This window comes from Phaethon aethereus (genome assembly GCF_964289735.1).
Source record: "Phaethon aethereus genome assembly, chromosome: 4".
In the NCBI taxonomy this organism is placed as follows: Eukaryota; Metazoa; Chordata; class Aves; order Phaethontiformes; family Phaethontidae; genus Phaethon; species Phaethon aethereus.
The window spans coordinates 3379446-3406128 of NC_138578.1; the positions used below are offsets into that span (position 1 = coordinate 3379446).

A 26683-nucleotide genomic window follows, 5' to 3' on the forward strand; every position below is an offset into this window, starting at 1 on the left:
CATGATAAAGATGATGAACTTTTTTTCTTGACGGAGAGTTTCTGACCCAACAGCCCCCTTTTTCCAAACCAAAAGCATTCGGCTTTTTTGCTCCTTCCTAGATGTCACCGACTGGTAAATATGCAAGGTGACGGAATTGTTCTAAGCTACCTAATCTGAAGAAGAATGAAACACTAATAGTACAATTAGGCACTTTGTAAGCATAACAGGATTTCAGCTGTCAAGCAGATAAAGTTACTTTATTCATTTTTAGTCTTACGAACAAGGGGTCAAACCACAAGCATCAGTGCACTGAGATACAAATGAAAATTTCCCACATTAAATTTAAGCCACGACAATATTAGATTTGCAATCGTTCTGATAATTCTTATAGACACGCAGTTCATATTTTCTTCATAAAATAGGCGCACATTTAATTTTTACTTTTTCTTACTCTGTTCCTCTTCCTTCTGTTTCTCAAAGTAACACTTAAGAATGTCGTTTAGCTGCTGCTCACACTGGCTTACATGTTGTAATCCATTATCCCATCCTAGAAGCAGCAATAAAGAGAATAATTACATCTCCCTTTACAGCATCCATCATGTAATTAGTCCGCAGTGATGCGAACATCTATTTTTCCCCAAGCCTATCAAACGGCTGCAATATTTCTACTTTGCAAATTGTTCTTCTTCAGAGTTCAACCATTAATGGGATGCATCCTTTGATGTCATCCAAGTAGGTAAATTAAATAGTTACTCTTTTGGCACCTATTCCTGGCAGCGATCTGTTGCTTTAGAGACTGAGCACTCCCTTGGTAGTATCTGCTAAGGTAAGGCCCTACCCCTTTCAAATATGTAAATACTCAATTGCAGTAAATAGGTAGAGACCGTAAAAAACTGATTTCCAAAACCTGTTTTTCCTTCTGTGGTCCAAAAAAACAAAGACATGTATTCGCAAGACAGTGACCTGTAAATGAAGCAATCAGGGAATTACGTGGTAGAGTGAGCTGATCGCCAATAGCATTGGGTTTTTTTTCTAGCAGCTCAAAATGTATGTTCCACAAACAGCGAGCCCCTAGCTGCAGAAAGATGCTACGCATTTTTCTTTCCTTTATTTAAACACTGTCTATTCAGAAATACTTTGCTATATAGAAGAATTTGTTGGTAACTTGTTTCTGCTGGGGTCTACTACGTAAAAGCAAACTGGGAGAGGACTAGAAATGCAGTAATGGGTTTCAACGCTCCTTACCAGCATGCTCTTTGTGTAGCTATCTGATGGCATCCAAAGAAGGCGCGTTACTGGGTAACAAATACCCTTCAAGTATGAAAACAGTTTGCAGATAAAACTGCTAACCTGCAACGTGCACATACATGCGTTTTCCTGCAATATACTATATTTTATACATAATAAATATACTGTTTTATGCAGTATGCATACTATACACTTTATAAGTTATATAGTATGTATAGTATATATACACTATAAGGTGTATTATACATCACTTAATTAAAGGACATGGACTGCATGAATTCAAAAATACAGGAGAAGAAAATATTACCTTTGCAGTGATGAATTACTTTTCCCCACAGTCTGTTCTGTCTTAGACAGGCCAGATTTCCAACAATCAACAAATGCCTCTTAGCTCTCGTTAGTGCCACGTTCATTCTCTTTTCCGAGTCTATGAACCCAATGTGTCTTGTTCTTACGCACGACAAAACAACGATCTCCTTCTCAGCGCCTTGGAACGCATCTACAGTGGACACCTGCACAGCTTTAATTTCAAAAGCCTCGGAGTGTACGCCACTAAGGAAATTCTGAATCTGCAGACAAATGAATAATGGATGGTGAGGAGTTACGCTACTCACAGTCAACCACTTGTTTTGAGCAAACACACTCAATGAGTCTGAGTTTACACAAGATGCAAACTAAGAAACTACAGGGTGCAATGACAGTAAAACCTCCAGTAATCACAGGAAAAAACTACGCAACGAACCTGTATTTGATGAAACACTGGTGCATTCAGTACGGCAACCAGTGCTTTCACTTACTAATCACGGCAGCCCACATCCTGCCTTGGACGACCGGGTGAGGTCCAACACCAGCCTTGCTTCACTGGGTGACGTACAACTCCAGCCTTGCTAAGCAGATGTCCCTGCTACCTGTCCTTGTCACACATGTCAGTTTGTAACAGCTCCTACTCCACTTATGAAAATTAGGTACTATTTAATTTGCCAATTTTCTGAGTATGCGAGCGGAAGGAAAACAAATGGAAAGATTTTTTTTAAATCATATGTTTGAATTAAAAGATTTTGGCTAATTTTAGAGGAAAAAAATATCGATTTTTTTTCTTTTAATAGGAAAGAGAAATTATGGTAAACTCTAGTTAACCTATCCAGCATTTGTTTCTCGCTTCTAGTTGACTCTTCCTAGTTGAAATGGAGCCTACGCTTAAGAATAAACAAAACCATTTAAGAAAACTGTTTTATTGCTGATACGTCATACAAACCTTACACATCTGTGATTTATAAAGAGTAATCACACCAATTGCAGATCCTTCTATTCCACTTGCAATCAGACACTGGATGAGCTTGACTGTAAAATGAACTTCTGCCATGTTATAAAAGCTGTTGTCTCTTTCAATCTGGAAATAGGGAAGAAGATTTCCAATTTAGCTCTCACCAACAGCAGAACGCAAACAGAAATAGAATGGAGGAAGAACTACAATATTGCCTTTTTATGTAAGAAACGTGTAAAAACTTACTTGCTCTACCCCGTTAACACTATAAAAACATAGTGTTGGAAGCCAGTCCAATAAAGGACTTCTGTCGTTCTCGGAAACACCATCTATCAGATTTCCTTCGTAGAACAGCTCGTTGGCTATGGCACTAATTGCAGGGTGACATCGGTACTGTGTCCGAAGAAGTATTGGTTTATGTCCCTAAAGAATTACGACATGGAAAGTGTGACTAGGGAAAAGAATTACTAAATATCTTGCAATGCCAGCTAGGTCAAAGAAGAAATAAGTAGAAGTAATTCCTGCAGTAACCTGACTTAACATTCATACATTCACTTCAACAAAGATTAGAACAAATACTGCAAGCCCCTGATTCTTTTACCCCGGACTGAAAACTGCACAAGAAGATCAGAAGGCAGAACCTGTCACTGTTTTTCAATCCATTCTTGCTTTACATTTGTTACGCTTACAAATTTCCGTGCACTGTGGAAATAACATTTACAGAGAAATGCACTAGAATGGAATCTGCCAAATTAAAAACCAGGCTGAAACACTGCTCCTCTGACGTGAAAAAAACCCAGAAGTCTTTTAGTGACTTCAGCTGACCTGCAATTTCACCCCCCACCTTTTCTAAAGTTAGTAGTACATACCATTAAGCAAAGCCGGTCCAAGAGAGTCTGCTCCAGTCCCTTTTCGTGAACACTCTCAGACCCTTGAATCGTTGGCGGTAATTGCTTAGGGTCTCCAACAAGGACTAGCTTTTCACACTGAAACCTAAGTAAGAACATTAGAAAACAAGAAAAAATGTTCTAAAAAAGGATGTCAAACTATTCGTAACGAAAGCGCGTGCTGCCTTTATATATCACAGATTGCTTTCCATCAGGCTCCCTTCTCCCTCACCCTCTTTCCACAGTTAAAATAACATGGTAACTCAAGGAAGGCACCTAAGAGCAGGCCTCGGTTTACAATTACTCTTTCTAAGGTGAGACCTCGGAGTTCACATTCTTAAAAAGACATGCAAGTTTGGCAATTTTTTGAGGTTGTGTCACTGCTAAAAGTTATTTCTCTGGTGAAAGACAAAAGGATGGCTGTACCTTGCAATGGGGAGGAGAGAAGCGGGTTCGGTCATCTGACTGCACTCGTCCAGCATCACTACAGGGAACTTCAGAGTATTCAGGCAAGGGAACGGGCAGGCAGCACAGGTGACTCCAACCACTTTTACCTTTGTTATTAGCCAGGGGAGAATGGGCAGACAAAAAGTTAAGATCGTTTAATAGTTAATGTCTGTGCAGTACGTTAACTACAGCTTCAGCAGTAGAATACATCTAAATTAATTTTTAGCAGTTCTACTGCATGCTGTCTCTCATACTCGCTGGGTCTCAAAAAATTACATTCTAACTTCCAGTAAAAGGCACTGTGTATGCATGGAGATGGAGACACTGGTAAGAAACGGTTACTGTTTCTTGTGCTTGGGATGTTTATACATCAGGATCGTTCACAGACTCATGTATTTTAAGACCAGATCTGGTCTGGAACAGAGAGAGTTCGGATTACACAATCCTCCAAAACCTTCTTGAGCCCCAGTGGGAAAAGTGGCAGCGATGACCGCGAGGAATAAGCACAAAAAACAAATTGCGCAGATCCACTTTGTTACAATTGCTCTGCAACAAGCTGGCATTTTTTGATTCTACGACTGAGGAGAAGAGGCAAATAACTGGAAAGACCAGAAATTGAGAAGATTTTTCTACAAGAAGCATTAACCTTAAAAGGTAATACTTTGATGAACAGTTACTTAAAATATATATGAAATCATCTTGGTGGTTGATACTCAACTCTAGGATAGATTTAGCTCAGTCCTTACCTTTTACCTTTATGACTATATGTAATTTTAGTTTCACGGTCACAGCGCAGACTAGCTGTGCTCAGAAATTTTTCTCTCCCCACCTTGTAAACTAGATCGGCGATATTAAATCAGATTGCAACGCAGCTGAGAAAGGGTTCCTGTCTCATATCTGTAAACAGGAACTGCAAGTGCAACTCAGAGAAGCCATACACAGGTAAGACACTAAGCTATACCTGTGGAATCAAACCTGTCCTAGTCCTAACACTCATTGTATTTTTCAAGACTTTAGGAGCTTGGCAGGTGTGAGAGGGGATTCCTGGTTTCCCTTTGCCGAGCCTGATGGATAAGGCATAGTGAATCCCCACTTTCCCATCCCGTCACTTTGACTGTACCTGTTGCAGTATAGTTTTATTGGTCCCCAGTTTATGTTGCTCAATACTCTTTCTGACGTATATTTTTTCAACCGGAGTTAAATCTTCTTTCATGAGAGCAAGCAGTTCTTTTAACTGCTCATTTTCATTTCCTGAGCCAGCATGTAAGCTTCAAAAAGATTTTATAACATGCATTACAATGAGTGAAAATGACAGTGCTTTCAGTGTTCAGCGAACGACCAGTATAGAAAAATAATCATACTTTATACATAACAGTACTTTACAACAATGTACTAACCCATCCTGAATCCAGCCGAGAGAGACTAGCGTAATACCCGTTTTAAAACAGACCTTTATCCCACCAGCTCAGACCCTACCACCCCAACCAGAGATCTCTGTGTAGTAAATGACTCCTCCAAATACACAGCTGACTTCAGAGTGGAGCAGAACCGAGGAGCAGTTTTTCATTCTTGTACCGTTTTATGCCCTTGGTATGCTACTGACACCAAGGAATGGAAATTTAATCTTTATTCATCTTGAACTTTACTTTCTTCTCTCAAATTGTGTTGAAAGTACTGTGTAGATTGCTTATTTTAAAGTAGTTAAAGGACAAACCCCAGAACACTAGAGCAAAGATAACTTAGGTAAGAAGTACAGAATTCTTGAGTTGCTACCATTAATTCTCTGAACATTAGATTTACGATTGCTTCCTCCTAGTTCTGATCACTACAGCAGTACGCATCTATTTCAGGTCTGTCTGTTTTGCTTTTCCTCCTGGTGCAAACTCCCAAATCTCTAACTGCCATTATTTTCTTCTCCTCTACTATGTCCTGTTTAAAAGCATTAGCTCTATTCCGCAACAAACGACATTCCCGAATCAAGGTAAAATTTCACCACCGTGCAGAGGCTGGGCGGGGAAGAACCTGATGTAGGCATATTACTATCACATTTTGAACGATTTCTATTCAATTTTGAATGATTACTATTCAAAATAGTAATTTTACAGCATGCATGCTCTCATGAATCTTAGAATCGCTTCAGAGCCCTCAAAGATTAAGGTTCTTACCTATAGGGAAGAATTGCTTTGGTGATTTTCCTAATACTTCCCACTCTGATAAAATCCTCAAATCCGAGATCAAGTAGCCTTCAAAGAAAAAGAGATGATGCACGTTACAGAAATGTAAAAAGAAATTTTGAAAAAATTATAAGTGTTCTAAAAAGGCTAACAGACACGTCACAGAACACCGAAGAGCACCAGCTTCTATGATTAACCAGATGAAGTAACTCTTCTGGGGGCCACAGTTCAAGTAAATCGAAGTATATTACCTCATCATGATTTGTCTCAAAAATGCTTAATACCTTTATGATTCTCCTTAAATAGTCTTCCATTTGTATTTTCCCTTCCTCCCTTTATCCTTCCAAACCGTGAGTTTTATTCCATGCTAGCCTTTAACCACTTCTTTTTCTTCTCCTGGTACTTGCTGAAGCTTGCTTACCAAGTCTGACTCTCTCTGCCTCTCCCGCTCCTTCCATCCCTTCCTCCCTTGCTGCTACTTCCCAAAGCTTCCTGAGCAATCCCACTGTCTGTCATGATGGTTTTTAACAGTAAATTTCGTGAGGGTAGGGCCCAATATTAGTCTCATATAATAGCACAGTTAGCCTTACACAGTTTTTTAGTGTAATACATACTGTGCAAAGGAGCAAGGGTAAAATTAATGCCCCTGTGCGACTCCTTCTAGGGAAAGAATGCAATCTTTTTGAAGCCTTATACTGGAAATACCCACACAATGATCTTTACCATATACGTGCATCATGGGTTTTTGGAACAATAGTCTGCAAAAATTTTAGTAACCTACCCCAGCAGTATCCTGTCAACGGCAACGTTCGTGGAAGAAGCAATCAGAAGTTTCCACGGAGCTGGCCTTGGACCCTCCGTCGCTTCACTCCTTTCAAAGAGCTGTACTAGGAACAAGATCACAACAGACAGCAGATAGCTCTTTCCGGCTCCAAAAACACCTGGTATTTTAGAAGAGAAAGCTAAAGTTACAAGTGAAAAATGTCTGGAAAGTACAGTTTTAATCAATTGTTATAAGTTTATCTTATGAAATACGCTGACATTCCTGTCAAACATTACAGGTACTCGCTGCAGCAGCTCCAAGTATCCAGGGGCAACCAGTTGCCCTAGGCTTTGCAGTTCCTGCCTGCAGTAAGTTTACAGAAAACTAGAGGAGCGGGGAAGGTAAGGTATTTTTCCTAAATTTTCTGGCTGATTACACGCATTACTTGCTAAGGAGTCTCATCGATACATTAAAATAATACAAGTGTCTGCACGCACATCCCTCATACCATGTCGTCAGGTGCAGAGTAAGGGATTTGAGAGATGATTATTTTGGAATGACTAATAATTTTAACTAGATTCATATGGCTGGCAGCCTAAAAAAAGCTCAGGCAATTTAAGTCTAGTGGTATCTCTACTAATAAAGTGTCATTATTGTCAACGTCTTTACTTTGACAGGATCTGAAAGCTTATGTTTATAAGTAAGTGCTTCTCCATACTGATTTTAAAAAAAGTAAATCTTTGCGCTAAGATGTTACTAGCCTTTTTGTACGTGTTGAAAAGGGATAAAACAAAGATAGAAGCAAGTATAAAACAGCAAGGAATAACATGTAATAGAAAACAATTATATGATAATTTATCAAAGCTGATATATGACAAAAAGTGCTTTTAATATGAAAAGAAATAAGCAGAAAACACTAAATAACTCTGGTTTTGTGTATAGATGTTGCTAGGAAAGAAGTATATACTTATACAAAGTCCTGCAGAAGGCAGTATGCAAATTTGAGGATCAAAAGCTCTGTGCTGATAGAATGGATGGTATAATGCCAAGGTCATTATCAGAGGGCCCTCATCCAAAAAATGAATTTTCAGGAAATGCATGAAGTAGGTGAGGACAGTAGCGTCACAAAAGAGTTTAAAAGGATATTCCATACACAGAGGCAGTTTAGGTGAGCTCATCTTTGGCGATACATTTAAAATAAGTCAACATGTACCTAAGACATTAGAATCTCCCTTTAAGTCTACCTGGAACTGTAAATATAGGATTAAGGAAACAAGTCTACAGTTTCATCACTGAGAAAATTCAGGGGTATTTCACTACCACCGGCATTACATCTTCATTAGCATTTTTGCAAAGATACAATAGGAGCAAATTTCACAATTATTTGCTATATACCACGTATGATAGTGATAGGGAAGCTCTGATGTTCTTCCACTGGTTTGATATTTTCACATGAGGTCATCATCTGAGCGATCCAAATGAGTGATGTAGCTTGATCGGGGTTCAGTGAGAACGTTTGGATCATCTTTTTAGCTAGTCCCATTGCCACTTCAGTGCTGACAGGCATCATTGTGCGTTTCAGGCTGATGGCAGGTGGAATAAATTTTCTTTTGGTGACTTTATTAGTAGCATTTTCAGAACCAAAATTCCTAAGGAAAATACAACGGTCAAAAGTTGCGGTATAACACTGCATATGTGTATACATATAACCTGTAACTCCTGCTTCTGGTATTATTAGTCACCTGACACTGAAATGCTGAGGCTTTATGATTAACAGCTGAGATAATTAAAAGTTGCTGCCCCCTGCACCCTGACATACGCCTGGACTGTATATTCCTCCCCCTTATTTCTTCCCTGGGTGAAAGCTGGATCTTGAGAGACAGGCTTTTGGGTTTTATCATTCTTGCTGTACAGTAACGCTTTCAATATGACTTACTCCAAGTCTGCGAGACCGACAGAATTAAGAGTGGTAGAGTAACGTAGTCAGAGGAAGCAGGGATTCATTTAATAGTTTGTTTTATATGGTGAATCGTAAGCAGTCTTGGAAATACCCCTATATTGCTCCGATTCTCCAAGAAAATATTTTGAGGTTTTGTGTCAAGTGACTCTTAGAATTGGGAAGGAACAACAGTTCCACTGAACCCCTCCGTGAAGCATAGGCATTAACTTAATACAGATCAGTCAGTGGCTCTGCTGTCAGTCTAATGGTCTTAATAATGCCTAATATTCATCTGTAGGTTGTAAAATGTAGGCTGCAGGTAAGTTTTACGGAAAAGATACCCTTAGGATCGAGTTAAGAGTTAAGCAACCGACATGTTTTCATTTCCACATAAATGAAAACTGCATTGTTGACAGTTCATTCCTTGCACTGTTTTTCTGATTTTAGTTTTCCTCATCCACTTTTTAATAGGGCAAACTCAATGGTATTTTTGTTGTTGGGTTTTTTTCTGTACATATTGACATACTGTATGCTCACAGTATGACGGAAACAGTAACTTACATTTTTAGTAGATATGGTATTAGTGGTAACGTAGATGGATTGAAGTGTTCCTCCACATTTCTTAAAGATGTAAGCTCACCACTAGCATTACAAACCAGCAAGGCATGAACAAACACTGAAAAGGCCACCGAGAAGTAAAATTAGGAAAAAAGGAAATTAGCCTAAATTTCAAAGCAGCTAGATAAATTAATTTTGGCTAGATAAGTGAATTACAAAACGCCAAAAGAGTAATTAGCCTCCTGTAGCAGAACGCAAGTTAACCCAATTGCCATGTCCGACTCAATATTAAACGTGAGGAGACGCTTATTAGCCCTTCTTTTCAAGGTGCGTTATTCTCAAAGTATTTGCGATTCCAACATTAGGAACCTTCTGGGAAGGAAGCTTAGATAAAAATCCTTACTCATTTTAAAAAACACGTGAGATATTTAGAAGGCTTTGGAATTTAGGAGGCGAATTTTCTAAGTAAACCGTCTGTATGGCAATAGCTAAGCAGATGTTTTCTTAAAAAAGCCAAGACAGGAACATGAAGGGCAGCTCCAGTGGGCCAGACTCAAATTCCATCTAGCCTGTTTCCAAAGGGTACAAAAGTGTGTGCCTAGAGGAGAGTGTAAGAACAGAACAAGGATTCGGTTGTATTTTTCTGAATTCAATGCCAGTTTCCTAAGGTTCTGGGGCTCAGGGATTGCCTAAGTAACAGGTTTCTAATACGTTTAGTAGCCCACATACCTTTATTTTGCTGTTGTTTATTACTGCCAACAAAACGTTACTTAAAGCTTTACTTTCATACAACTTGGAGGTTTAGTTTTGCAATGGTTATAGAATTATGAAATAATCTGTATTTATGATCACAAAGAAAGTTAGGACCACAGATTTCCTAAGAAAAAAGAAAATGCTGTGATTCAACAGCACTAAGACAGAAAAGATATATATTAACTATATATAGCTATACAAAAGCTATATATTAACTCTTCCAGACCCTGACTGCTCGAGAGATTCACACTCCCTGCAATTCAAACTCAGGGAACAAACAAAACCAAACCTCCAACTGCATTTGAAGCTCATGATTCTGGTAGCGTGTGTGCTCACAAAGAACTTGTATGCCACTGTTTTGGGGTTTTTTTTCTATATTTTTTAGTCTTCTGAATGTAATTCAGAACAGGAGTTTCTACGCAGGCTCACTGAATTGTGCTTTGCAGGAACTCTCTCCCTAACGATTACACAGAAAGCCTAAAAAGCTTAATCTGGTGACTTAAAATACTCAATTTACCTGCTTAAGGTTAAGTGCAATGAATAAAGCCTTTTGTGCTCAAGCACATGATTTTCATATTGCATTAAAAGAAAGCAAGCAGAGGTATATTATTACTAGCTCCAGAATGACCACATAATGCATTCTTCACCTCTTTCTTTTAAAAAAAAACAAACCAAAACAAAGCCAAAACTTTAGCTCAATTCAACACCGAAAACAAGAAACGTTTGCATCATGTTTGGCAGCACATTTGTCATTTTTCTGTGACATCTATAGCGGACCCACAGTGTTTCTCTCTGCACTTAAGGTCCACTAATTTTACTGTTTCCAAAACACTGATGACAAAGTATTATAAAAATACCCCAAACAAAAATGTTAAAACCAAGAAGAAGGATGGCTGCAACTTACTTGGGAACAGCTTGCTAGAGAATAAAAAGGTCAGTGGTTCGTTAAAACCCATCAGTGCTAGGTTTCGTAAAATTTTAAAGTACAATTACAAAAATTATGAAAAGCAGACAGATTTGTCTTTTTCTGAATTTTGAAACGCCAATTTTTGAGTTATTCTAGACTGTAGCAACAAAGGCATGGAAAGGAACGTCGGGACAGCCAAATCACAGATTTAATATATGGCTTTTTATATAAACAGAAATTTTTGATAGTAAGTTGTTCGGGGTTTTCATTTGCTTGTTTTTCAAGGACAGTAACAACATATTCCTGTTACCTATACTCTGACAGTCAACTTGCATTCTATATTATATTATTCACTACATTATTTCTATTTTCCTCATTTTTTTTCATCACCCATTTAGAACTTCTTACCAGCTACTTTGCAGGTTTAACTGCATTAAGTACTGTACTGAAACAACATATTCAAAGATACAAGGGGAAAAAAAAAGAACTGTGAATAAAATAATGTATTAGATGTGAGAAATTCTAATCTCATCCTTCACTACTGGCCAGATTTTTTCCTCAGTAGTTATTTCCCACAATTCTGACTTATTTAGTGTACAACTTACTATTTGATTGCCAGTTTGAGGGGCAGTAACCTTTCAGTGGTAGTAATTCTACTTCGTTGTTGGAGGATGGTCCAAAGAAAGCACTGCTTGCAATGAACGTATCGAGGGGATCAAAGTTCAGAGTCTTCGAAACAACCCAGATATCATCTGTCAAAAAAAAATACAGAGTTCTCCTAAGCTGCTTCTACAGCCATATCTTAAGGAAAACGAAGCTGGAGAAAATCGCCCAGCATTCACGGTGCTGCACATGAAACCATCGCTAAGGTGAAAGTAGGGGATATTAGAAAAGCCCTAAATAAGTGTTAGTTCAGTTCTAAGAGAATGAACAAATAATTTGCAAATCTTATAGTACTTCTAGTGTCTGAAATGGAAGGTAACGGTGAAGTTCTCCCCTGGTGCATATAGCAGCATTTGACTTCTAACAAATCTGAAGTAGTATTGATTTGGCGAGTAAGTGGAGCAAATCACTGAAGTATACTACAAATCTAGTTAACCACTCATTTGCCAAAGAACAGCAAATACTGAAATAAGCATACATTTTGCCTTTCCTTTCAAAACAAACACGTGCTGGAGCCCCCAGGTGTTCCGTTTTATTTGGCACACCTGATGAGACTAAAGCTCCCTACACTATTCCTATACCATATATTGCAGAACACAGCAAGGGAGATTTCAAAGGTAGGAGCAATAATGGCACGTTATATTTACTGGAACAAAAATGATCAAAAAATTATCGTGCACAAATAAAAGTTTTGCCTATGCAGAGCTTCAGAATTTAAAGCTACAAAACCCTGATTTGTCAGAACCTTTCAGAGTCTGAAAGTTCACCGAAAGTGCACGCAGACCAACACTTTTGTTTCTGCATTTCCTTTATATCGTTTTCAACAGCAAAGTGAAGAAACTCTGAAGATACAGTTGGGTAGCAACTTGAAAATTACTGAAGTGAAATGAACTATTGAGACTATCTGGATCAAATTACTGAACGTCCTCCAACTTTGTGACACTTCAATAATTTAGAAGAGATATGCAACAACTACTGAAACACTGATTTGTACATCAGGTTTTCCTTAAATATGATCTATTTGAATACTGGGCTTTCCTGAAACTTCACGATTCACAGATTTAATACACTCCAAAACCCAAGGACATGGAATTTCTATTCTTCTAAGGTAGTTGAATGTTTACAGTAAATGATATATTAAGGAGATATATCGTTGCCCTTCTAGAATGAGAACTGAATTATCAGGGTTGTCAGGATCTTAAAAATAAGAATCAGTTTTTCTCTTTAGATTACAAACTAAAACTTTAAAAAGGTGCAACATGACATGGACAATTCTTCTGATGCTTAAGATTTGCTTACCTTTGCTATAGAGAGAATAATGCTCCTTTCTGCTTAGTTTGAGGTATAATTTGGTTTTGGAATCGCCATCAAACCTGGCAGGTGTATTTATAAATTTCTTGAACTTACTACACCGCTGTGTTTGAGCTTCAAAGGCTTTCCTGTTAAATTGTCATTTTAAGAAAAAGTAAGTAAACAATTGGCACATTTTAGATTCACCGCCAAATATCGGAAAGCTCCACAGATTGGACCCAATTATACAGCGCAGATCTTGGTGGTTGTTCATCATCTTACATTAACAAGCTTTAAATACGTTTATCTCAACTGCAAAATACTTCTCTCATACTCATCCATAATTAAGTTGTTTCCCCTATGGTTAAGCAGCACAGAATAGTCTTCGATGCAACTTCCAACATTAAAATTGGAATCAATAAGAGAAGAAATCAAAGTCTGTCCCAAATTCTCTTACAAAAGATTAAATGAACAGTAATTCAAACGGAACAATCATAAGGGATTTCATTAAGCAATTAATCAAGTTGCTGGTAAGCAGTTTTGATTCTTGCTGAAAAGAGCACCGACCTGAAATGTCATTGCTGTGAATATTATTCCTTCTCTAATTTGGCTTTTACATTCCACAGAGAACTGTAGCCTCTTTAAACATAGCGAAAGCGTCTGTTAAATGCTACTGGAATCCAAAGCTACTGGAATATTTATAAATCCTGCAATTCACATGGCACTTGTGAAAAATGCATAGCATTTCAGAATACCTCACCAAAAGTTGGCATTCCTCATAGAGGGAAATCTTTTGACTTCTGAGGTATGTCCCAATACTTTTTATATCATGAAGCACTACGCTGGGTCTGGATTTTATCTGTGCGGGGTTCACCTCTTCTATCCACTTGAAAAATGAACACTGCTCAGCTTTTGGGGCATCACAGGTATAGAACAAACGACCCTAGGAAGGGGCGGGGGGGGAAGACCATTAGCACATTAAAACAAACAAGCAAAAAAATGTAAAGCAATGCATCAGTACTTGCTGCTATAGAAATAATTAGATAAACATCCATGTTTTGACTGTGTTTGGCTGAAAACCACAAGTGTGTTCCCAGAACTCTCAGCTTCTGAAGACTGTGTAATCATACCTTATAGAAATCCCATACAATCTAGAACGTTATAAATTCAGGTCTTTTTCTCTACATATACAAAGCTGTTTCTGTATGGAGAGATGAATTCAGGTCTTTCTAGATACAAAGCTGTTTCTGTATGGAGAGAACTATTATGTTAACAATTCTGGACACTAGTGGAATACTACAACTGAACTTAAAAGTGATCTCTGACACGTCACTTTAACCTGCAATTGTAAATCATACAGAACTGCCCTGTAATTGTTCACAGAATACGGTCAACATGCCAAACTCACACCCCGAACTAAACAAACAAGGAATATACAGCACCTTGTTTTGACCTTCTTTTTTAACCACAGCAAGCTTAGCAGGATGCATGTGATTGCAGAGTGGAACGCAGCTTGCTTTGCTCTGACTTCGCCCATCTTTCAAGGAAGTGTAAAATGATATATCCACTTTTGAAAGAGCGTTGTGTAATCTTTGTGACAACTCAAAGAGCACCGTGTTTAATTGCTCTTGACATAGAAAGAAGAATAAAAGAGTAATTAGCACAGCCTTAAAACAGTTATACAAGTACAGAGCATTCAAATACATTTTCATTTAAAATTTTCAGTTGAAAAAGAAAAAGCTTAGATAGGAATCTAAAGACTGGTAAACAGGCACACGGTTACATAGTTGAACAGAAGTGCAGTAGTCTTTTTGTCTTTGCAATTTTGGGTATAGACTGAATATATTTGAGTGTATGTATCCAAAACCACGTGCACACTGTTGTTCCGTGCTGGTGATCTCTCTCCCTCTCACCCTGCTTTGTGAAGCTTCAGAAATACACTATTTAAAAATGACAGCACTTCACACAGCGTGGTGTTAGACGTACCTGTCAGAGCAGCTTTAAAAATTTGTTTGTAGTGAACGTGAGACTGAAACACAGTTGGTATGGAAATCTTTCTTTTAGGAACATTAGTATATTTTACTTTATCCGCATTGGGAAAAGACAACTCAGAGATAGTTATGTCCTAAAAAAACATACAAATAAACCATTACACCTTACAAAACCCTGAATGAGACAAATTTTGATAAATGCCTACTGTACAGATATGCCAAAACCTATGCATTTTTTCTTTCCTTTTCGCTCTTTTGCTTTTTTATATTGTGCTCTCATTAATAAGTACAACTAAACAGAAAAAAAACCAGGGTCTCATTCTGCAATGAGAAGTTTCAAGATGACTGTCAATGAAGAATCAGTTTTCTATAAGCAAAATACAAATCCCCTTCACCATAGATGTTTGCAGACTTTGTTAACTGTAAGTACAGGAGCATGTATTCAATAGGACTGCCAACAGGAGTAAAATTAAGTACTTCCGGAGCTGCAGCACAGGGAGCTTGCACTGCCATTTACGATGTACCATGAAGTGAACATTTGCTCCTTGACAAACAGCCTGCATTTATAACAACACAGATCATCCTTTCAAAGGCTTTAGAGTAAATTGTGTAATTCAGCATCATGTTTTTAGCCCTAGACATGGGGAGGGAGCACACGAACCCCATTTTTAACACAATTTCTGCACAGAAATAAACCCATCAGATGAAACTATAGCACAGGTAGTACAGGCTAGGGAAGGAAGGATCAGACTAGAGAGCTTTTGGGAAAGCGTATATCACAAGCTATCCCCGTGCCTGCCATCCCAACGGGTACCAAGGAGCTTCTTCCACCTATGTACACTGCAGATAATGTAGAAAAAAAAAGAAAAATCTAACATTTTAATTAATTCTTAAACACAGCCATTTGACAACTTTTAAAGCTTGATTTGTGGTGGGTTTGGGTTTTTTTCCAATATACTCCATTTGTTTAAGACAGTCTACTGGTCACAAACAGCTGTGCTATTCTTTTAGGTGTTTATTCAATGCAATCACTTACAACACAAATCACTCACAATTAAAACTGAAGAAATTGGAAATATATTAAAACCAGAGACTATGCTTTAAAGCAAGGTATGGGTGTTCATTAAAGCGATGCTGATTTCCCAATTAAAAAAAACATTTGTTGAAAATATTTTCGTACCAATTATAGATGACAAAACAGCCCAGCAGGTTTTATTTCATCTTCCTACCATCAACATTCAGATTAAAAATCTACATCTGGCACTGTGCGCGCCAAGGAATTACCTTTACAAAGGGTTAGTTACAGCACTTAAAAAAATACATTAGGAGCTGCTGTTCTGTAGCTAAGACTCTTGTGCTACTACGTATGTATTTCACCCAGTCACACTGATAATATCTTGCAGGAAATCAGATAAATGCAGTTACTTTGTCCAGAAAAATGCATTTCTGTCACTGTATTTGCTTCAACAGTTACACACCTGGCCATCTCCTGTTACGGTGTGGCAGCTCAGATGACTTAACACCTTTTGTGTTGCTTCAGCCAAAGGCGTCTGACTTGAGCGCAGAGAAAGTAACTTCCCCTCCGAAATCAAATCTTGGTTGCTGGTATTTGCACAGCAGTTACCAAGCGTGCTCGTTGCTGTCTGTAGAAGTGCAGAGCCGGGAGCACTTTTATTCACAGCGCTGCTCTCTCCTGTGTCACCCAGCGGCATTCCAAGGACGTTCTCAGCACAGATGTCATCAGTCATTTCCCCATCATCGCTGTTTTGAGTTATCAAATCACACTGAGAACTGTTTTGATACTTTAGCCACTTGCTTTGTCTATATTTTGAAGTCACATTAGGGAATGCCGGTGGCATGGATTCCCTTTGTCTCTCTTCCGTGTACTCTCCAAACACAGAGGTTTCATAATTTCTGTCCTCGGGGCCAAAAGTGCTAATAGGAAATACTGATGACTTGTTGCATAAATTGACTACTGAAGAGCCGAAAGATTGCTGGAGCTCCTCGCTGTCAGTTGGATAAACTGCGTTAGGAATCTTCTCCGTGGCGGGAAGAGTGACAAATGGAGTTCGTGTTTTAGCTCTGGGGTTGAATCTTGAGAGGCTGCATTCCTCCAGATAGCCGGATTTCTCCCGTGCTGTAGGGCAAATACATCTTACAAGCAACTTGCGGATGGCACATTAACGTCAGACATACAAAACGCTAAGATAAAGAACGAGTTCTTAAGTTCTTCCTTTTACATCCCGTCTTCTAATTGGCAAGCTCTTTGTATCACACCTGTGCAGCACCACTCTAAATTTCCAGACAAAATGAGTGATTTCAACTGTGATTCTTAAATCCCCCTATTCAGGGATATCGCAACTTAAATCCCGACATTCAGAACACATTTCTGGAGGCATTCTACTTCTATAAAAGAAAATGCTTGGGCAAAATTATTTAAACGTTATTTTGTGTTTTGGAGGTCATTCACCTGATGTTCTTGGTAGGTCAGTGACAGCTGCCAAGTGGAAAACAAACCAAATGGCTTAACATTTGCTCCTTTTTCCAAAAAGGTCACCCACAAAACTGTGGAAATTAATATTTACCAATGTAGATAAATGGGCTTCTAGTACCACACGCATTACTTTTGACTAAATTTACTATCAATAAGAAATGACAGTCATTGATAAGTGTCAACTGGAAGTGGGTCAGAGGACAGCTGAATGTGGAAGAAAACCAAAAGCACGTAAATAAATGAACACAATAGTATGAATTAGAAGCTTAGGTTACAGACTTTTTTCTCCCCCAAAGTAGAAGCTGATTTTTCTTTTTAAAATTAAATCACTCTACTGAGGTGTTTTTCAGGAAAATATAATTGCAAGGGGAAAGGCCTGGAATTCAATGCTAATCCAGTCGATTTGGAAAACACTGTTTAAAGTCGTTCTTCAAAAAAAAAAAAAAGTAACACACTTCCCTATGAAAACCATGTGACAAACACAAGTGAAAATCCCTAGTACCCAGACATCTCAGGGTATTTCAGCACCCAGGGTAACTGTCTGTTATAGTGCAACTCACGTGCTTCAAAAATCCCCGAAGGTTTTCCAGAAAAAATATTGTAAAGTGCAATTATGAGGTATAATTTCTTACCGAAAGAAAAATGTGAAAGTTCTGGTTCACTTGGCAAGATCCTGTGTATCAGGGGCTCCTGGATGTCTCCCATAGTTTCCTCACTTCCTGAAGCTGGAGAAATTGTAGAGTCTGGATCAAGTGAGGAAGTCAGTTCTACTGATGAAATTATCTACAGAGGAAGAGTTAACATGTGAAGTGAATGACTGGGAAAAAAACTCAATTATAGCTCTTTTGTCACTGTTCTCTCTCTCATCATTCTAAACAACTGAAATGTCTCTCAGAGTTGAGAGAAAAGAGTTTCAAAAGTAAGAAATTGCTACCGTGAACACGTAGGAAATAAAGTCCAAAAGATCTAGAAGAGAGTCCATTCACACCTTGTCAGGTTCCCGTGAAGTCCACTGCGTTCGTCTCACATCAGAATGTGAAGGTGAGCCTGACACGGTCCGCAGGGGAACTTCAGAACACACGTTCAATGCCAATGCTAGGAAAAATAGGTGAAGGACAGAAGTCATGCAGAATAACTGTTCTGAGGCCAGTTGCTCCCGTTATACTTTTACTTGCACTTACGGGACTGATCGATTCTTGACTCTTTAATAACGTCAGAATTCTTTTGAAAATTCTCTTCTCTGATAAAGTTGATATCATCCTCATGAAGACTTCCTGAACCTGGAGACTTTACCAAAAAAGTATAAGCAAAAACTTGTTAGAAATCAAAACTGTTCATCCTCAAAATAAATATTACCTTTGAGTCAACCTTATTTCTAAATATCTTATTTCTACATCTTTTTTCTAGATATAATGCTTCAGTATCTCCAGTCCATTCTGGAAGTAAAAAAATGAAATATGATTTTTTTCCATTATTTTAAATACTGAAATATATACTGCATTAGAAAAAAAAAATTTTATTTACCGTTGCATGTCATGTTTTTTTGCACCCAGGAGGAACAGAATCATAATCCAAGAAAGAAAGTTTTAACCCTTGCTTTGGACCTCTCTAACAATTACATACCAAATTTCAAATCCATTTGAGGTGAATATTCTGCTAACACCAGGAAGCATTCATTATAAAAGCCCTCTGCTACTTTTCTCTAGAATAAATCTCTGTTTAATATCATACATTTATGACTGTGTGTGTGAAACTGCTCAGAGGAAAGAAAAAACAAGTTACATCTTGCAAACGCCTATTCCTATAACAAAGATGAGTAAACCCAATATCTAACTGCGAAGTTTTAACCATAAAGCACTATGTTCGGTTCTTCGTGATTTTGATATGCTTGTAGTATTCTAAAAATGAACTTTCTTTTATCCTACATTTACAGGATACTTTCTTGCACTAAGGTTAGTATGAATAACTTGGAAAAAATTGTTTTACCTCTCTGAAGTCAGAAAGGACATAATTGCTTGAAAACAGGGGTGACAAAAACCTCTCGGCTGCAAACTCCGTATCGTCTGGATACTGCTGCCATCCTGGCTGCAGGCAGGGAGCTCTCCACATTGTCTCACTAGCTGCTGACCCCTTTACTTGGTGCCCTTGAAACGCAACAGGCTATGCAATATAAATGATCATTAACTGAAAATAAGTACTGTTCTGGAACTATCTACAGTCAATAAAAGTACTTTTCATACATACAACAAAAATAGTCTCTTGGAAACTGCAGAAGAGGAAAAAAAAGAATCTATGCTTTTCTCTTTCTTTCTCTTGCACTCCTGCAACTTAGCAGCAATAAAGGTTTTGCACAAATCTCTGCCAACAGAAAATGGATATCACGATGTAGTACGCTCAGTCTTCTTTTTGTATTGTAAAATTTGAGTTTTAAAATGCTCAGTGGAAAACTTCCCACAGACAAATGTGCTAAAAAGTGATGAGAAGCCCATTATAAGACTGCTTAAATATTTATTAGGACTTCTTGTAGTATATTGCAGATTGTAAACCATTGAATTGAAATTTAAGAAACACTATTCATTGTACTTCAATTCAACAGAAATTGTACCTTCGGCTGGCAATCAGATGTCCTGAGGTCTCGTTGGGCCGCTGCTCTTGGTAGAATACATGCCTCTCTCTTCTGTAATAAATTGTCCACACAGTTGGGCTGCATATAAAAGTATCGAAAGCTACTTAGTCCAGCAATCCAATAACCATTTAAAGTGAAAAGTTAAGCTAAGAAATGTCTTTTATTTATACAATAGAAAACATTTTAAATGACAGCCTTTTTATTTGGAAGCCAGAACCACCCATGACAGGATAAGAAACTATGTTTGCTTTTCAAATGGGACAGGAAAAAGAGAAGAATTTAATCTAAAAACCTTCTTTCACTTTGGACAGATTGAAGGAAAAAGACTATTAATAGCATTGGACAAAAATCCATGTGAAGCATCAAGCACAAACAGATTTGCCAGTATATTTCAACCCAAGCGCTAAAATGCCCAGGAAAGCCACGCATTCAAAAAGATAGTGAAAGAAAAGGAAAAAAAAATGGTAAAAGAAGATGGGGTAGGGAAGGAGAAGTACCAGACATACTAATGCGATATTAAACATAACTAATTTGCATTAAGTTGCTTGTCATACATTAGGCCTCCTGAACATTTACTGGCACAAGGGTGTGCAAGAGGACACCTCCTGTTTACTATCAGCTTCTTAGTCGATGCCTCTAAGCAGTTTCTAGCTCAACCTCTATAGTGTCATAAACCCAGAATTTTATTCAAGAAGCCTGGTGGAAAATGAATTTATCTTGTACAGATAGATATACGTAGTCAAAAATTGGTTACCATAAGGCCAGAAGAATCAAAGTATGAAGAGGAAGATGCCTGTATACTTTCTGAGTAAGGCATTTCTGTAAAGTGTTTTATAGCTACAAGAGATGGAAAAGCATAATAAGTTACAGTTATAGTACACTTTTTACATGAAAACATTTGAATATGTACCGGGCTTGCAAATAACTGCAGTTAGGATTTAACTGAACTAAAGGAAACAAAGACGCAGACCTGGAGCCCACACTGTTGCTTTAAACGCTAAAAATTGCATGAGGGAACCTTCATAACACATCACTCCAAAAGTATGATTTCTGAATAGGAGTTGTCCGGCAAGGGAGATAAGAGCACAGAAGTCAAACAGGTACAGTCATACAGAAATCACTCTAAAATAGAAGCTGACCTAACCTTCATCTTTCACAAGGGGTTCAAGTATCTCTTTAGAAGTCTTTGCTTCATATAATATGCTATTATTTTCCTCCATCTTTTGTAAGCTTTCTAATGCTGTGCTATGTTGAGTCAAAGCTCTTAGAAGAGCGATACTGTTTACCAAATTGGGAAGATCTGATGAATTTTCAGCTATTTCCGTGCATTTCAGGCAATGAATTCCTATTCTTTCAGCTTTGCAGGCTTCAGGAAAGGCGTTTATGCTCTCTATGTTTTCAAACTCAGTTTCACCTGCTGCTGTTTCCTCTGGAGACAAACAGCCTTTTCCTAAAGGACAGATAGAACTTCTGGAAATGAAAATATCTTCCTTCTGCGAAATGCCAAATACCTTTCGATGGTCTTCTGCACTATATTGGAATGAGCCATAGCTAGGATCTGATTTTTGTGACAAAGCCAGCAAAGGACTACCTGGTTTAATGTCATCACTCTTAGTGGCCCAGAAGGGTTCTAAATGAACATCTGGGGATTTCTTGCATCCAAGCTGTGTAACATCTTCTTCGGTCCTTTTGTCCATTGCAGAAATTACTCTGCTCATAGAAATACATGACGTACTTTCAGTTTTCCCAAACATACTGGCTTTAGGGTGACATCCATTAACATTTGTGTCATCAGGCAAAAGATCAGAGTGCTTGCTTTTTATCCATGGCATGCTGCTAATGGTATGTGCTCCACAGCCATCAAGATCCTTCTTATTTTTTGTGGCTTCAATACTTAATTGACTTTCTTTCATCTCTTTTATGTTGTTTCCATCATCCAAATGTCTCACTTCAATTCTGGTCTGGTTTGCAGAGTCTTCTGCAGTTCTCCCCGTCTCTCCGACATTGTTGTCGCCAAGCTGAGAGGGTATACCCCCAGTGCAGTGGTTTCTATCATTCTCTCTGTCAAACGTTGAACATTTCATTTCTTCGTTTTTACTGTGTGTCACTACTTCACAGCAAGAATGAAGCCTCAGCACGCTGTTTTGGGCTGCACCTTCTCCTTTTAAGAAATCTGGACTTTGTGAAAGCATGTCTCCTTTGGTGAGCTTATTCACATTGCTTTCACACAGGTCTTCATTGTCGGTGACATTAAAATCAAAAGCCTCCATTAGATTAAAGTTAACCTCCATCACCTGTTCATCTGGACCACAGTCTTTGCCACGCGTACTTAATTCCTCTTTTCCAATTCCAATTCCAGGCAACGTTACGTCCACAGAGAGCTCCAGGTCACGAGGCAGCCTTTCTGAACCTCGCCTGTGCCCAAGCTCACTTGGCAACCTCACAGGTGAAGTCTCCTTAAGACCGTTAGTCACTGAACGCTCCCTGTGTCTGGAGAGAGTTTTTTCAAAGGTGACTGGACTTGTTGAACACAAAACTTCACCTGAGGATGGGACAAACTGATTGTCACTCATTCTGCTTATGGTGGATGCAGGTAGGAAGCAACTATTTGTATTGCAGGGATCTTGTATCTCTTGACTTAAATTATTTGCTTTTTCGTCATGCGTCTGTCCTGTGACTTCTTTATCACAAGGTTGTTCAGCTGAACTTAGAAGCGTTTCAGCATTCCACTCCTTTTCATCACTTACAGTTCCCTTTGTAAAAGGCAGGTGCTGAATATTTTGAATGAGACTTTTGGCAGGGTTCCCTGAAAAAGCAGGTAGGATCATGCTTTTTTTGTCATATAAGCTGTCTGCATTTTCCAGTGCCTGAAATCTAGAAGGACATTCTGTGACTTCAGACCTTGTTTGCTCTCTGCATCCTTCTGTTGGTTTAGACTTCAAAAGAGCTATTATCTGTGCCGTGCTCCTGATGTTCTTTGACGCTGCCCTGTGACAGCCTGTCTGACTACTAGATTGGGCGTGCCTGGTAATTAGAGGAGATTCTGGCTTCACAATGGACTGATTGGAGTTTTGCTTCTCTGTCTCCTCACATCTGTCAAGAAACGGAGCCGAAAGCAGTGAGGAGAGAGATACATGTTCTTTGTCATTAGCCATACACACGTCTTCATGAAAGCCTGCAGATAGATTTGTTTCTGCATCCTTCTTGCAAATCGTAGAAAATAACGGAGAGGTAACATAAAACTTGGATGGAAAAGTACCCTGGCACTGCTCAGGTAAAGGCAGTATTTTTGGTTTTTCTCCATCTTCCATTGTTGATATTTTCTTTTCAACTTGGCGTGGCCCTTGGAAACCCTAGGAGAGAAATTTTAAATTAATGCCACTCAGAAATCAACTTCACATTTGTAATCAAATCTTGAGAAAAGGGCACACTCCATAAAATATATACTGATCAAGCAGCACATGACGATTCCACAGGTGTATAGAAATAATCTCAATCCCTGCAATTTTCACTGCAGCCTTAGCAGTAGCAATCTGGCTAAAGCAAACGGATTTAGTAAACTCTGGGAGAAATAGCTACCGGTATCACACTCTGGCTTACAGTTCCAAAAAAACAGGAAGATACTGCCATTCATTAAAAGATGTGCTCGTTGTGTTTTAAAATGCATGTTGACATCAGATGTAACTTTTGAAACAAAGACATACTGTAAACTTCCTTTTCAAGCCGACAGACAGATGTCTTGGAGGCAGAACACCAGGTTTTACAGCATTTCTATCCACTGCTGTCCTTGGCTGATCTTCAAAAGATTTTTCATTCACTTTTACTGCTTCAACTGTGATCAAATATCGTTCGCTTTCTAAATTATCTCCAGTATTCACCTAGAAGAGAGAAAGCAGCAGTGTGTATATAATAGTGCTATATAAGAAACAGTAACAGTCTTCTAAATACTTATATGTGAAAATTTTCAAAATTTACACCCAGTATATCACAGCTGCCATATAAATAGTTAGATTAAAATATACATATACTAGAAAGCATTAGCACTTCAAGTCATGCTTATTTAACGTATCGCTGTAATACAGTGCTTTTATCCGAAAGGAATAAAATTCCATAAAAGCTCTACATTGGTTCTGGAAAAGCAATAAGACTAATTAATAAATAGCAGCTGTTTTCGCTTTCCATTATTTGCATTGCAGCAGACTTTCATATCCGCAATAAGAAAAGCGCTACCTTAGGTACCAAACAAGAGTTTTAAATGCTTCCTGAAACACAAACTATAATCAAGCATAAAAATAAACCAAACTCCAAAGAAAATATACCTGAGATTTTATAAAAATACTCTCCAAACACTGTCCTTTATCATCAAACAAGACACCCTGCAATGAAAAAATGGAATTTTAAATAGCTAATTTTATTTCACAGATCAATTACATCGCCACTGACAGTCCAGTGGCAGCAGATGACATTAAATCCAACAGTACTGAATCAGAGTTGTTCACCTTATTTCCGCCAGTTCTAATCCTCAGAATTCCATCTTGCCACGTTTTTGATTTTTTCATTTTCTGGTGAGTGTACAATACCTGTTTTAAATGTGCAAAATGTTGAAATAATAGTAAGTAAGAAAATGTTTAAATAATACAGCAGCTACAGTGTCTTTTAATTTATTTCTACTTCATTGTACACGGTGTTAAAAATTACTTACAGTAAATTCTTGAGAAGCCATTTCTTGGGCAGAACGGTCATCCTGCGGCTTATTTCACAAATATTCACATCTTCACACAGCCTGAGAGACAGGGAAGTGTTCAGAATCCCCTGGAGTTGTGAAGGAAAGGTATTGACAAAAAAAAAAAAAAGAGGAAGAGATGTCACTTCACGTTTTTCTTTCCCTTCAAAAGAAGAGAGCCAGATGCCAGACAATGTCAAACCAGGGGGGTACAGCCGGTGTGAGCTTTTTAAAGAGAAAAATCATCTAACACAAAGACTACTGGTAATTTTTTTTTAACATTTACATTTTTTATATTTTTATAGATGCCAACATCTATAAAAAATAGAAATATAGAAAACATAGATATAGACAAATATATAGGAAGTTTTCTAACTTCCAGGGCAACCCAGTCATTTAAGCAACTCCGAAACCCCCAGCGATCGCACTGCTATTCAGAGTTAACAAATTATCCCAAAAGCGTTTATTTGTAGCAAAAAAACCCAACCCCAAAACCATAGAAGCTATTAACAGACCGAGTTTGTCGCAAGTTCATTGACCCCGGCCTCAGTTCACGTTAAAGATACCGGCCTCCGCACGTATTTAAGGCTGGACGACAACGACTTTGGCAATGGCCGTTTTTGATGATGCAACCAGGAACAAATCATTACCAGAGCGGCTCCTCTCCAGCAGCTGGCACTTCCCGCCGCACGGGCTGACTTACAACAGCTGATCGCTAAACGCGTCGTTAGTACCTGAGGGCCGAATTGATTAAAAAAAGGCTATTTCGATCGCCCCGCGGGGGCGCCCGCCGCCATCACCCGACCCCTGGGGGCTGTCGCTCCCGGCTGCGGGGCCCCAGGCCAGGCCGGGCCGGGCCCGGCCCACCTGTCGCAGGATCACGACCGTCCCCGCCAGCGCCGCGCTCCCCTACCGCGTTCGAAACTTCCCGCCGCCGCCCGCGTGACGTCACGGCGCGCCGACGCGAGAAGGAGAGCACGTACAGCCGAGGGAGGCGCGCCCGCCACCGCGCTGCGCATGCGCGGGCGGCGCCGCGGGGCTTTTTTCTCTGCGGGGGCCGCGCGTCGCGCCGAAACTGACGACGACGGGACGGCGGGGGGAGGGGGGGGGGCAGGGCAGGGCCCAGTGCGAGAGGCGGGCGTGGACGGTGCGGCCCGGTGTCCCTGCGGTGACGTCGCCTGGCGAGCCGCTGCGGGAGCGGCGGCAGGTCAGTGGTGCGCGGCGGGGGGGCAGGCGGCGGCGCAGACGGGGCGGCGGCGGCGCAGGCAGGGGGCGCTGCTGGCTCTCCGCCCCGCCGCCGCTGCCGTGCGCATGCGCCCTGCGCACCTCGTGCGGCTAGGCGGGGCGGGGGCCGTTGGGCTGAGGGGGCTGCGCGTGCCGGGCGGTTGGTCGGGCCCCTCGGGAAAAGAGCGGGAGGCCTTTTTGTCAGGGCAGCGTCCTTCCCTGCGTGTCGGCCGCTGGTGCCGCCGCTCGTGACTCGTAACCGTGCTCTGACCTCGCCCGCAGTGGTCCTTTGCTCCCCCCGTTCCCCCCCCCCCATGCCCGTCTCCTGGGCATCCTGCTCTCCCGGTGGCCTCTTCTCCCGATGTATGTGGCGCCTTCCAGAGGCCTCTTAATCGCTCCTGTCCCTCAGCACCTCCCTGGGGCTCTGTGGTGACTTGGCCTTCAGGTGAAGTGCTAGTTGGGGTGCCTTCCCCCGGGGTCAGGACCCGACAGCTCGTGTCGGAGGAAAGGGTCCCATGTTGAGGGTGTACGTGGGGAGCAGCTGACCTTGGGCTAACCTGTGCGTGCTCGCATTACTGTTTTACGCATACGAGGTCCCTGAGCTATGGCAGCAGCAGTGCCAAAACCTGCAGTGGTGACTACCTGTGCAATTGGCAAATACATGGCGGTCGGCCTTCTCGCTAACTGGGATTTAGCCAGTTGCTACCCTGGCAAAGACTAAGTCGAGTCTAGAAAAATCTATTTTACGTT

General features: G+C 39.8%; 1 protein-coding gene across 1 annotated transcript; it reads right to left on the reverse strand.

Moving 5' to 3' along the window:
- Positions 1-419: 419 nt before the first annotated feature.
- On the reverse strand, positions 420-24709 carry ZGRF1 (zinc finger GRF-type containing 1; the record flags this gene model as incomplete). Its single annotated transcript, XM_081998810.1, has 27 exons — positions 420-529; positions 1538-1799; positions 2486-2620; positions 2741-2917; positions 3364-3487; positions 3808-3935; positions 4949-5096; positions 5994-6071; positions 6784-6943; positions 8161-8414; positions 9266-9380; positions 11528-11674; positions 12885-13024; positions 13631-13818; positions 14318-14502; positions 14862-15000; positions 16345-17003; positions 17993-18143; positions 18349-18455; positions 18542-18647; positions 19966-20064; positions 20741-20823; positions 21131-23339; positions 23691-23864; positions 24306-24362; positions 24486-24566; positions 24689-24709. The coding sequence occupies 27 exons, from the start codon at positions 24707-24709 to the stop codon at positions 420-422; spliced, it is 6237 nt and encodes a 2078-aa protein (XP_081854936.1).
- Between the last annotated feature and the right edge of the window lie 1974 nt (positions 24710-26683).